The sequence below is a fragment of the Cavia porcellus genome, unplaced genomic scaffold, assembly GCF_034190915.1.
Source record: "Cavia porcellus strain 051 isolate PalLab524CR breed Dunkin Hartley unplaced genomic scaffold, mCavPor4.1 scaffold_15, whole genome shotgun sequence".
In the NCBI taxonomy this organism is placed as follows: domain Eukaryota; kingdom Metazoa; phylum Chordata; class Mammalia; order Rodentia; family Caviidae; genus Cavia; species Cavia porcellus.
The window spans coordinates 7093886-7107992 of record NW_026947498.1 but is presented as its reverse complement, the minus strand read 5'-3'; the positions used below and the strand labels follow the sequence as shown (position 1 = coordinate 7107992).

Sequence of the window (14107 nt, the reverse complement as noted above, 5' to 3'; positions counted from 1 at the left end):
TATTAGAGACCAGAAATACAGACTAGTGAATGAAGCAGAAACCAGGTGAGGTGGTACATGCCTGTGGTCTCAGCACCTGGAGCCTGAGGCAAGAGGATGGCTCTGAGTGTGAGCTCAGGGCCAGCCTGGGCTGCATGGTGGGACTGTGTCACGAAGCAAAGTATGAGAGAAGGCGCGGAGAGAAATTCAATTAAGATGTGGTGCAGTTCTGAGGTGATACTGGGACACCTTTAAATGTCATTGTGAATGTAATTAAAATGCATCGTGTGGTACAAGTACAGGACAGTTCAGATTTAGTTTTTAAAAAGTATTGAAGCCTAATTATATGCCTTACCTTCATTGTAAGAATAGAGGGACATTAAGTTAGAGAATGGAAAAAACTGTACAAACATGAATCATAATGTTGTAGTTACATTAACATCAGATAAATAGGCTTTAAGACAGATTACATTTTTAGAGATAGAGTATTCATAATGATAAAATATCTCGTTAAACAGGAGGAAGAATTCTGAATTTTTATTCACTTAAAATGCAGCCTCAAAATACATACAGCATGAATAGAACCTATAGGTAGAGATAGACCTCCATTTTCATAAATGAAATTGATATACTTGTACCTCTTAGTGACTGAAAAACTATCTTACTAGGATTATAGAGTTGAATAATGTAAGCAACAGGCTTGGGCTGGACAGCTGTGACTGAAGTCTCCTGCCCAGTCATATGAGTGAGCTGCGTTGGAAATGGGTCCTCTGTCCCCAGTTAAAACGTTGGCTACTGTAGCCCTGGTACATGCTTTGCCTGCAGCTTCATGAGAAGTCAAGCCAGGGTTACCTAGCTAAGCTGTTCCTGATTCTTGATCCGTAGAAACTGTGAGATAACAGAGTGTTGTTTTGGGAAGCTCAGCTTGGGGTAAGTTGTTGCATAGCAGTATATTTTTAATTTTACTACACAGCTGAAGAAGGACTGAAAGGGAAGTTTATAGTGGTCAATGAATGCATTAAAGATGCCCACAGCCTGGGTACAGTGGTGTGTGCCTCTAATAGCAGCTTATTTGGGAGACAGAGGGAGGAGGATCCTTTGAGACCAGCCTGAGCAAGATGTTGAGATACTCATTTCTCATACAAAAAAATTAAAAAGTTGAAATTCATTGATGTAATGTCTTTTTCAAGAAATTTAAAGAACAGTGGAGAAAGAGGAAATTGTTGAGGATAAAGTACAGATATTAAGGATAGAAAACTATGCCTAATGATACAGGACCAACAAAATGGAAGAGTTTCTTGAAGATTAAATACATGGTGTTGGTAAAGACTGACATGAAGCATGGCTCAGAAAAGAAGTATGACACACAGGGGTCAGATTTGACAAAGGACACACTAGAGATTTTTCCAATAATAAAAAGGGGGATTTTAAACTTACTTGTATGGGAAAATTGAAGAAATACTAAGGAAAATGCAAGAATGAGGTCAACAAAAGAAAAAAAAAATCTGAAAAGACCTGTAACTGTTGAATGCATTGACTGTGTAGTTAAAAATCTTTGTTCACCTACTTAAGTATTTCTGTCAGAGATGATTGGAGACTGATAAGGAAGCAATTAGAGAAATCCAGTTGGTAAATAATTTATGTAATAAATTTCTTACATCCTTCAAAAGTTAGTTTCAAGAAAGAAAAAGGTGAGAACTGTTTTGTAAGGAACCCCAGAAGAAGTGACAAAAAGATGCAGCGTGAGAGCCTGGATTTGGGTTCTGGGCTTAGGACAGAAAAATATATTAAGTAGTTAGGAAGTTGAGGAGGTTTAAATACAGATTGCATGTTAGGTAAGTGTTGCATCCGTGTTCTTGGGTGATGCCAACATTATGTAGGGAACATCATTCTTAGGAGACAGACTGAGGGCTCTAGGCCAAGGAGGTTCCTCTCCAGCTGGGATCCCACAGCTCACATCTACATTGGTGTGTCCGCATCAAGAGGGCATTGTAGGGGCTGGAGATTTAGCTCAGCGACATAAGCACCTGCCTTGCAAGCAGGTGGTCGTGAGTTCGATGCCTGGTACCGATAAAAACGAAAAAGACAAAAAAAAAAAAAAAAAGAGGGCATTGCGACAGATGGTTCACCGCTGTTCAGTGTGCTGACCAGAGCCTGGGATGTAGCTCACTGGCACAGCGCTGCTTGGCAAGGAGAGGCCTCGAATTCAACTCCCGGTAGTAAAACAAAATGAAACAACCCAAAACAATTGTGACTGGTGCGTGGATGCTCAGCATACTTTCTGTGCCTTTTATGTGGATTGAAAATACTGTAAAATTAACTTGTTTTGGAAAATCAGCACGATATTATTACTGTACCTGTTCAGCATCATCTTAACAGAAATAAAAGAACAAACTCTTCAAGATTCAGAGCTTAGGGCCCCTGGGATGTGGCCCAGGGTAGAGGATATGGGTGGATTCCCCACCACCTGGGGAACCAGTGAATCTCCAAGTTCACAAGTTAGCTACTGAATCCTGGTAAAACCTGTTAAAACTGCTGAGAGTTTACTAAAACACAGTGAGGTAGGCAGTCTGTCTGAAGTCAGCTTTCCTACGCGCCATGAGTAAACAGTGATAAACTCATCGAAGGAAGAACTTTCACGGTAGCACCAAAACTCTTCAGACACCCAGGAATAAAGAATGCGTGGGAAAATGTGTGATTAATGAAAGTATATATGTGAATGTTCAAATTAAAATTGTTTACAGTAGGAGATTCGTTGTCATTAATTTCCCTTAAAATATTCCTTTGCTTCAAACATGCTCATCCCATCTCTTTAGCTACTTTCTCTCTGTTTCTCTGTCCGTTGTCTGTTTCTCTCTGTCTTTCTGTCTCTGTCTCTTTCGGTTTTTTTGAGGGTCTCAGACTGCCCTTGAACTATATAGCCCAGGCTGGTTCAAACTCTCGATGACCCTCCTATCCCACCCAGCCTGCTGAGTGCTGGGATTATAGGTACATGCTACTACTGCTAGTCTTTATTTCCTGAACTCTTTTTTTGTTTTTTGCTTTTGTTTTTTAGTAAGGTGTTGCTGTATATCTCAGTTTGACCTTGATTTAAGCTCCCTCTGCTTTAGCCTCCCAAGTGCTGGGACTGCAGGCATGTGTGACTGCTGTGCTAGGCTTCCTTCCTCCTTTGTCTTCTGAATCAGGAAGTTCTGTTGCTGCTTTCTTGGCTGTCTTTCACATTTTGGATGGGGATGGAGGGGCTATCCTCCAGTTAAGATGTTTGCTTCTTAGATTAATCATTAATTGTTAATTGGATTGCTTTTTGGTGCTTTACTATAGCATCTTTGTGGCTTCCTTTCACTCATTGTATTCTGGTCAATTTTTTGGCTGTTTTTGGTGTTTTCTTCAAAGCTATAGTTACCTGTTAATTGGTGTTTTTTTTTTTTTTTTTCCTTTTTTGAGATAGGATCTCATTATGTAGTTCAGGCTGGCCTTGGTTTCACTTTGTAGCTCAGGTTGGTCTTGAACTCAAAATGTTCCTCCTTACCTCCCACCAACCATGTGCAGGGATTACAGGCATGCACAACCACACTCTGCTTGTATACATTTTGTCCCAAACCATATTTGCAATTCACTTTAAATCTGTACTCATTTTATTCCTGTGAGTCATTTTCTTGTTTACTTTGTTTTTTTCTAAGCTTTCCTTAATGTCTTTGCAACAAAATCGTCTTTTTCTGGCTTGTTTAGCACATGTTTTGGTTACTTTTTTCTCTTTGTTGAAACAAAATACCTGACACCCAAATTAGAGAAGAAAAGGTTTATTTATAGGTTTCAGTCCATACTCAGCTGGCTCCAAGGCAGGGTGGCGAGGCTGAGGAGTAGCTGTTGGTGGCTGCCTTAAGCAGCAAGAGTGAAGAAGGCAAAAGGGAAAAGCCCGCTTTCCCTCCCTCTCTTGGTGGTATGTCTGTTACTTGCAGCAGGGTAGGTGCAACACTCATCACCAGTCACAGACGCTGCATTCAGTCGCTTCTGTGACTGCATGAGGCTTGTGGAGTAATCTGAACACAAACCATAACAGCGCACATGGTACTTTAATAAATAAAATGTTACCCCATCTGAGGTTGGAATGCAGTCTTGTATTACAATGCTTTGATGTGTTTGACAATGCTTTTGAATTTTCGGTATATTGGGAATGTGCCTTGCTAGCATAGCCTGAAGCTTGGATGTAGTGTTTTTCTCCCGGTTACTGCATCCTCATCTCAGTAACATTTATGGTGAGCCGTTGTTTCCCTGCCAGATTAGAGGTGAGAGCTTCACCCTGTATCAGAGTGTTTTTTGAATTTCATATTTTTTCTATTGGCTGTTTTATCAAGGTTACTTTTTTTTCGGTATCAGGAATCAAACTCAACGATCTCACGCTTCTCAGGCAGGTGCTTACACTGCTGAGCTAAATCCCCAGGCCTCAAGTTACTTTTTGTATCTGTTTTAATTTTTGAGAATCTGTGATTTCTTTAAATATCAGAGGATACATCTTTACTGTTCAAATATTTTCGTGGTAATTCTTTTTATCAGTATTGAAAATCATCTTTAGTTGAGATCAGATTATGTATAAATTAATGTACAGTTTTTTTTTTGTTTTTTGTTTTTTTTGAGACAGAATCTTGCTATGTAGTCCAGGCTGGCCATGGACTCACTGTGTAGCTTAAGCAGTCCTCAAACTTGCAATGATCCTCCTGCCTCAGCCTCCTGAGTACTAGAATTACAGGCATATGCCTCCATACCTGGCTAGCTATCTCACTGTTACATCATTTCTTAATTTCTTGTGTTCTTAATTTCTTGTGTTTAACTTCTTTAGAGTGTCAGTTGGAGTTAATTTTGGAAGACTATTAAAGTGTGCCTTAAGGAGAGTTCTAGAAACTGATTAATATGTATCACTGTCTTTCAGTTTAGCCCCATGGCCAAAGGCTCTCAGAGATACATGGTTTCCACTGGTGCTGATGGGACGGTTTGCTTTTGGCAGTGGGATTTACAGTCTCTGAAATTCAGGTAAGTGACAAGTATCTTTTTTCGTGCAGTTATGATTTTAGTCTTAGGAAACGTGATTGAGAGAGATTATGTATTGTGGGTGCCTTTTTACTTTCAAATTTATTATATAAAGCATATGTCACTGTAATTTTAGACAGTTGAGTATGTAAAAGATGCAGAGCTTTTCTTTTAGCAACTAGATTTTTTGTGTAAACAGTAAAACAGTATGTATGTGAATTTTTTTTTTTTTTTTTTGGTCTTTTTCCTTTTCATTGGTACCAGGGATCGAACTCACGGCTACCTGCTTGCAAGGCAGGCGCTTATGCCGCTGAGCTAAATCCCCAGCCCTGTGAATTATTTTTTAAAAGATTAGAAATGTGCCATCGTGTATAAGGAGAAGCCCTGATGGTAACACTTGGGAGTCCTGAGAGCTGGATTAGAAACCTGGGGCCCAGCCAGCTGTCACTATTGTGACTTCAAATGTGGCGCATGGAATGGAGGAGCTGAATTGTTAATTCAGCTTTAAAACCTCATACTTGATCCAGTTATTAGAAAACTTCTATATATGTTTTAAACAACTTGAGTCTGAGGTTTTGAAACACAAGTTTTGTGAAATCCAAGTACAGATCAAGTATTTTTGATGAAAATTAAGTGTTCACATTGAGATGTATTTTGTGTGTCAAATATAAAAATTTCAAATATTTAATATGAAAGAATCTGTAGAAGATCTCATTAAAATTGTGTTGCGATTGATTATATGTTGATAATGATATTTGGATCTGTTGGGTAAAATTAAAACTAATTTGATCTTTTGAGTTGGGGTGCCTGTTTACTACGCTGGCCTTTGCCTGTGCTTGAGTCGCCTCCTGGCCTCCATGTACCCCATGTGGATGAGTCTCTGGCGTGTGCCCCCATACCTGGCTTCTGTATACTTTCTGAAATGTGGCTACTGTAAGAAGAGTGGCTTGCCATCCCTGTGTCCTCCTGGGTTATGCCCTGGTGACTTGGCAGTTGGGCTCACGGAGACTGTCCGAGCTATAGTCGGCACACTTAGGAAAAGTGGGGTCAGTGGACCTTTTCTTTCCCTGTGCAGTAATGTCCTTAGAATCTACCTCCGTCTGTTTCTGGTGGCCATTCTAATAGGTGAGAACATTTGGCATGTGGGAAGGTACTGTAGGACTGGGGTTATATTTAAATGTGCCTGATTAAAACTGCTATTTCAGTCATGCAGGGTGCTGCACACCTATAACCCCAGTACTTGAGAGGCTGAGGCAGGAGCAGCGCTGCAAATTCGAGGTCCGCCTAAATATCGTAGTGAGTTCAAGGCCAGCCTAAATACTTTAGTGAAAGGAATGCTGTCTCAGAAAGAAAAACGTCTTTCAAATGTGTTAATTTGTTAACACTAATGCATTCTAAAGCAGTGTCGTCTTCTTTTAAAGTCCACGTCCCCTGAAGTTCACCGAAAAGCCTAGGCCGGGCGTTCAAATGCTTTGTTCTTCTTTTAGTGTTGGTAAGAACTTCTTTGGTAATTTTTAAAATTGTTTTGCTATTTAAATAAATGACTACATTATAGCTAATATTTATGAGAATTCTGTTAGTTTCAATTTGTTTTCTACATGTTTATTTTGCTTAAATCATCTTTATCTTTCTTCCTGATGCTGGGAGTTGAACCCAGGGCCTTGGCTCTCTGTCTTCTCTCACATACTGCAGTGAGTGAGCTTGGATGGTAACCAGCCTCCCTCCCTCCCTCCACTCTCCCTTTTCCTTTAGATAGATCAGAGAGCTGTCTCTCATAAGAGTCTAAAAACTTCAAGTGAGCTCTTCCCAACCTAGGTGTTGGTGTGGGAAGTAGGTTAAAAACAGACTCCTTTTGTTCCAGTACTTCTGGAGCACTGGCACTCATTTTGCATTTATTTGCCTTTCTGTGCTTAAGTAAAGTATAGTGAGATTGTGAACATTTCCAAATTGAATTAACTTTCAAGCTGCAAGTACAGTTTTACAGTTCTTCAGATGCTGAGTTACAAAGTGTATCTACTGAGATGAATTTAATTTTAGAATAAGTGATCCTGCTTTTTGTATATTTTAATGTAGAAGTTTGATTTGTTCAGTTTGACTTTAGAAAAGCTAAATATTTTAAATGTTTAAACTTTACCATTTTTATTTCAGGTGGTATGTTTTTAGCTACAGGGAGTACTGATCATGTAATCAGAATGTATTTTTTGGGTTTTGAAGCACCTGAAAAAATTGCAGAACTTGAAAGCCACACAGTAAGCATTATATTTTAAAATTTTATAAATTGTTAATGATATTCTTACTATTGCTAAAGAAAGTTGTCATTATTCTAATTTTATTTTTTTCTCTCTCTTTTTTTTTGATTTTTTTTGAGACAGGGTCTCACTATGCAGTTCAGGCTGGCCTTGAGCTCTCTTTGTAACTCAGGCTGGTCTCAAACTCACAATGATCCTTCTTTCTCAGCCTCCCATGTGCAGGGATTATAGGTGTGTGCTACCACGCCCAGCTATTTTTTTTCTCTGTTTAACAAATTTTATTTTAACGGTGATTTTTTTCTTTTTAAATTTTGGTTTTTTGAGACAGGGTATTGCTATGTAGTTCAGGCTGGCCTTAAATTCATGGTCCAGTCTTGATCTCGAATTTGTGGCAATTGTACTGCCTCAACCTCCTAAGTACTGGGATTACAGGTGTTTGCCAGCATGCCTAACTGTTCTAAAGATTTTTTGATGCAATTACTTTGTTAGATTTGAAAATCATAGTTGCACTTGTAAGGTGAGTCATGTGATCTTGTTTTTGCTGAATTATATTTAAAAAATCTAGAGATTTTGCATGTTTATTTTGTTTGTGTGTGTGTGATACTGAGGATCAAACCCAGGGTGCTGCACATTCTAGGGAAATACTCTTCTACTGAGCTATTTGCAAGACCTAGACTTTGGTATACTTGTGAAACTGAAAATGTTCGGGTACAGATGGTTTTTAAAAATTCTAATCTTACATAGGAATTGTGTATAATTGGGCAGAATATTGTTTGTAACTCAGATTAGCAGCTTGGACATGGTAATATTTTACAAGGATAATTTTAGCTCTAAGTACTAAGTCTTGATCATGGTAGTTGATGTGGATGGGCTGATTTCCAGTGCGCCTGCTGTCCTAAGCAAGTTCATGGAATGCTGCTCTTTCATGTGTGTGTGGTAGCACATTCGTTTTGGTGTGTAGATAAAAAGTGCCTTGTTTTCAGGTGCTTTAAAGTTGTATTTAGATCACTTTCCACATGTTCCTTTGCATAGCCACCCAAGTTGTTTTAAAGGGACATCATGTAAATGCAGCTTTAATTTATGTGCAAGGCTTTTTTCCTACTAGACATGCTCAGCTTTGAAAGGTGATTGGTGGTCTGTTAGATCCTTAGAGGCTTCACACTAAATAGCACAGTGCGAGTCCTGTGACTAGGCAGGCAGTACAGATGTACATTCCTTGCTGTCACTGAAATAAAAATTTGCAAACTAGGTAATCTTTTTTGGTATTTGTTTTCTCCCCCTGTAGGATAAAGTAGACAGTATCCAATTTTGTAACACTGGTGACCGGTAAGTATGTATGTGTATATTATATATGTTTTTAGGTAGATATGTTAATACTACATATATGTAGTGGAGATATCACTTTGTATATTTTTCTGTTACTATTTTTGATTGGCAAGTAATTACAGTATAATTCTTTGATACATGTTTACACTATGGAAAGATTCACTCAAAACCAGCCACTGCCTTACATATGTATTTTTTTCTAGCAAATCATTTAGAATCTTCTTTTAACAGTTTTGAAACATATGTTCAGTATATTGTTATTAACTGTGATATCAGGACTTTTTACATTGCAAGACACATACTGGTAGGTATATTAAGTGAATAAAAAGTGCCTAGAGTAGAAAGAACCTCATTACACTAGATTTTAGTGTTATTTGGTGGTTTCCATGAATAAAAGCCGTTCTTTGTTGGATTTTTCTTTCTTTTTGTTTTGGTCTTTTTGAGACAGGGTTTTTCCTATGTAGTTCAGGCCAGCTTGGAACTCCCTTGTGTGGCCCAAGCTGACCTCAAACTTAGCAGTCCTTCTGCCTCAGCCTCCTGAGGGCTGGCTTACACATGTATACCACCACATCTGGTTGTTCTTTGGTTAGATGTCCAGTGTGCTGGGAAAATTATATTTAAGAATGATGAAATTCCACTGACTGTGGAGACAAACTACCAGTGAATTCCACTGGCTGTATAGTATTGCTGGGAGTTTGAGGCCAACCTGGGCTACAAAGTGGGCTCAAGGCCAGCCTGAAGTGCATCGTGAGATCCTGTCTCAGTAAGAACCAAAAAATAAAAATAACAAAAAGAACGATGAAATTCCTTCTAAGTCTTTTAAAATCCTTTTCTAATCCACTATTATGGTACGTTCTGCAATGGAATTACTACCTAAATTCTATCCTTTCTGGCACCTGTGTGTCAGGTGCCTTTCCTAAACTGCAATTTTTATGCTTGCTTTCACTTGATAAAAATCACAGTGTCCAGCATGAATTAGAGCTTAAAATTAGGATGCTTGAAATGAATTTTTGCTCTCATTAATTTCTCTTGTGCCTGTAATGTTTCTTCTCTCCAGATACTTTTATGTTGTCTTTTCAAAACTCAGAAATCATTAAGATTTGCTGATTGCATTTACAGTGTGTTATATTTTGTAGAACCAGGCAAATTATAGCAAAGTATATTCATAGCATACCAGATAAGCCCTGAATGACTGTAACACTTGTGGATTGGACTGTCATCAAGATAGTACATTAAGAGTTATTTTTGCCTATTGATTTTAATTGTAGACCTTGATAGCAGGTTTGTGAGCAGAGGATCTTTTTCTGAATCTTTTTAAGGTTCCTAAGTGGTAGCAGAGATGGAACAGCACGGATCTGGAGGTTTGAACAGTTAGAATGGAGAAGCATTTTATTGGATATGGCTACCAGAATCTCAGGGTGAGTTAAGATTGCTCGTTGTGATTGCATGGTAACTTCCCCGCCCCATTTACTGATTACTTCCTTGAGAGAATTTTAACCATCTTCTGTTTAATTACCTACCATGCGTTTGATAAAGCCTGTATATACAAATTAATGTAGGAAAGTACATCATGTACTTCTATTAATTGACATTGTTCTTAGTTTTGCATTTAAAGCCTCCTGCTGTTGAAAAACAGTTACAAAAATTCAAGTATGTGAAGCGTGGAAATTTTACTTTTTGTAGATAGGAGTTTTGGGATTTATAAAACTGACTTGTAGCTAAGGCTAGAAAATAAAGTGAAGCAAATATGCTTTATTGTAAACTTTGAAGTTTGGCTTTAGTAGGAATTTTCTATGAGGATTTTTTTTTTTTTTTTGGTGCTGGGGATTAAACTCATGACTGCGCACTTGCAAGGCAGGCACTTATGCCCCTGAGCCAAATCCCCAACCCCTCAGTGGAAATTTTGTATGCTAAAATTATGATTTATAAAATGATGTTGAAGGTATGCCCACCAGTACCTACCCAACATTACAGACTGCCAAAGTTGTTTTGAACATCTTTGGAATATGTAGTACTTTCTATGGTAAATATTGCAAATTTAAAGCTCTTTTTTTGTTGCCTTGGTTTCTTTATTTTTGTTGCTGAGACAAAATAGCTGATGCCCAAAATGAAGGAAAGAAAGGTGTATTTGGCTTACAGTTCATGGTGGTTTCAGTCTCTACTCTGTTGGCTCTAAGGCAGAGTGCTGTGGCTGAGGGGCAGCATGGCAGCTGCTGTAGATTTCAAAAGTGTTAAGCACACCTTCTTTCCTCCCTCATATTGTATATTGGCTCCCTGCCCCTGGTAGGTTCCCTGCTCACACTGCTGATCCCAGCCCTAGAAAACCAACCAATCACAAACCTTAGATTCAGTGGCCTTCAAAAGGCCCATCCTTCACCATGCCTGCATAAGGCTTTGGGGGGACATTTAAACACAAACCATAACAGTGTGTGTAAATTGTAAGTAGGAGTGGTAGAAATAATACCTATTTAGAAATCAGACTTTGGCTCAAATACCATTTACACTGTCTTGAAAAACCATTTAGTATTGTTTAATCTATTTCATTGTCTGGAAAATGACTCCTGTTTCTAAGCATTTCTGGGAATTTTAAATGGTACTGTAAAAGTCTTTGGAACACTGTTTTAGAGTGGACATGTTAATGTCTTTTGCCTACTGAAAAGGCCATTATTGTTTTAGTTACAGTGTGAGCAATGGAAGTTTGAAATCATCAGTTTTACTTTTTCTTTTTTATGTATTTATTTTTTTAAATCGGTACTGGGAAAAAAACTCACTACTGCCTGCTTGCAAGGCAGGTGCTTATGCCGCTGAGCTAAATCCCCAGCCCCTACTTTACACTTTTTCTAGTTACACTTTTGTACATCAGTCTTTTAAAGACAGTCGTGTTTGCTTTACTTTCAGTAACAGGAGCTGACTTAACAGTGTCTTGTGTACTTGACAGTGTTCCGAATAAATTTGATGTTAATATTTGTGTGGAATTATCTGCTATAAAGTGGAAATAATATATACTGGAAATTTGATAATACTTGTTCATATGTAAAAAATCTTCATAAAAATGTCATAGCCAGATATTCAGAAATCCTTCTGTGAGAGCGAGCTGTCAGCACATGTGTAGGGTGGGTGGTGGTGGTAAAGACAAGAGCAGAGATGATTTGAAGCATATTCGCTTCTGAGGAATTATCTTATTAGGTAGATTAAGAAGTTCAGTATTACAGTGTAACACTTATTTTTAGGGGCATAATGTGTCTCTTACCTACTTTTTTTTGTGTTGTTTTGTTTTATTTTGGTACCAGGGATCGAACATTTGACCTTGCTCTTGCCAGGCAGGCGCTTAGGCCACTGAGCTAAATCCCCAGCCCAAATGAAACATTTGGTTTCTTTTTTTTTTTTTTTTTTTTTTGTGGTACCCGGGATCGAACTTACAACCTCACGCTTGCCCAGCAGATGCTTATGCCACTGAGCTAAATCCCCAGTGTGCCCCATCTTTAACATCTTTTTTTTGTGCACGTCACTCATATGTGAATGAGTTTTATCTTGGCAGATTTGTATACTCTGATCATTTTCATCTCTTTTGTCGCCCATCTTGCCCTGTTCTCCCTCGAGTTTTGCAGTTTTGGTCTTTTTTTTTGCATTCACTGTGTACATATTTTGATCAGATCCATAATTTTTTTTGTCTTTTTCCTTTTTATCGGTACTGGGGATTGAACTCACGACTGCCTGCTTACAAGGCAGGCGCTTATGCCACTGAGCTAACTCCCCAGCTCCCCAGATCCATAATTTGTATGTCCTGCCTTTCTACCTCTGTCTCCCTTGATCTCTTCTTGTCTAAGAGTAGTCTTCTTGCTGTTTTCTTGTCACCATCTCTAGATCCCCCAAATTAGGGAGAACATATGATACTTACCTGAGTCTGGTTTTTTTTTTTTTCTTCTCTTTTTGAGACAGGGTCTTGCTATGCAGTTCAGGCTGGCCTTGAGCTCACTTTGTAGCCCAGGCTGGTCTCAAACTCCCAATGATCCTCCGGCCTCAGCCTCCCGAGTGCTGGTATTTCAGGTGTGAGCCACCCACCATGTCCGGCTGAGTCTGGGTTGTTTTGTTCAGCACGATGGTCCATCTATCTTTATTCTTTTTGGTTGAATAATATACCTCATTGTGAATATATACCTCCTCCACCCCACTTCTTACAGTATTGGAGATTGAACCCAGTACCATTTCAGTAAGCCATATCTGCAACCCTTTTTAAAAATTTTTTTTTCCTTTTTTAAAAATTTTGAAGTGGAGTCTTGCAAAGTCACTAGGTTGTCTAGACTTAGCTTGAACTTTCAGACCTTCTGCCTCAGCCTCCCAGAGTGCTGGGATCTCAGTTGTGTGCCACCATCCCAGTCATACTGTATTTTCTTTATCCATTATGTGTTGCTTGGCTCTTAAGCTGATTTCATGGGATGGCTATTGGGAGTTGTGCCACAGTAAACGTGAATATGCAGGTTTCCCTGTACAGTGCTGACTTGAATTCCTTTTGGTGTGTAACAAGAAGTGGCATTGCTGGATCAGATACTAACTAGCTTATCTTTTTCGGGGAGGAGCCTCCATACTGATTTCCAGTGGCTTTAGCAATTTACATTTCCACCAGCAGCGTGGAAGGCTCTGACCCCCCAACCCTGGCCAGTGGCTATCGTTTTTTTGAACCTTGATGACAGCCATTCTCACTGGGGGCAGGTGGAACCTCAGTGTAGTTTTGATTTGTGTTTTCTAGAGGCTAAAGATGGTGAGCATTTTCCCACCTTATTGGCAATTATTTCTCTTTTTGAGAAGAATCTGTTCATTTGCTATTTATTAAATGAATTATTTGTTTTGGGTTAGATTTTTGAGTTCTTTGTATAGTATAGATATTAACCCTCTGTTGGAAGAGTGGTTTCATTTTAGCGTGATATCCTATTTGTTGATTCTTACTATTACTTCCTGTGCTGTTGGACTTCCCCTCAGGAAGTCTTTGTCTGTGTCTTCACGTGTTTCCCTTATTTTTTAAATTTCAGACTTTCAGGTCTTTATACCTAGATCTTTGATCCATCTTGAATTGACTTTTGTACAAGGTGAGAAGTGGGGATGCAGTTTCAGTCCTCTCTAAGTGGGCATCTAGTCTTCCCAGCACCACTGGTTAAATAGGATGTCCCTTCTCCAGTGTATGTAATTCAGAATCAGATGGGTAGGTGTGGTTATGTATATTTGTTTCTGTGCTCTGTATTCTGTCTCATTGATCTACATATCTGTTTTTGTGCCAGTATCATCCTTTTGTTCCTGTGGCTTTATAATTTGCTATTTATTTATTTATTTGTCTTTTTCATTTTTATTGGTACCAGGGATCGAACTCATGATCTCTGGTACTGCTGAGCTAAATCCCCAGCCCCGGCTTTTTTTTTTTTAATTTTATTTAAGGAGAAAAAGAAAAAAAAAAAAAAAACGTAGAGAAAGGGTACAAGTTATACACATTTACAGAAAAAATTAAACAGTAGGAAATCACCAGTCAACGGATCACA

At 38.7% G+C, this 14107-nt stretch overlaps 1 protein-coding gene across 3 annotated transcripts in view; it reads left to right on the top strand.

The window, feature by feature from the left end:
* The window catches only part of Brwd1 (bromodomain and WD repeat domain containing 1), a 146558-nt gene that overhangs the window by 42976 nt on the left and 89475 nt on the right, over window positions 1–14107 (top strand). For all 3 annotated transcript variants that reach the window (XM_063224524.1, XM_063224525.1, XM_063224523.1), the window contains exons 9-13: window positions 4907–5007; window positions 6426–6496; window positions 7153–7253; window positions 8539–8579; window positions 9899–9997. In XM_063224524.1, the coding sequence (XP_063080594.1) occupies window positions 4907–5007; window positions 6426–6496; window positions 7153–7253; window positions 8539–8579; window positions 9899–9997 (413 nt within the window). The remainder of the gene's footprint in view (window positions 1–4906; window positions 5008–6425; window positions 6497–7152; window positions 7254–8538; window positions 8580–9898; window positions 9998–14107) is intronic.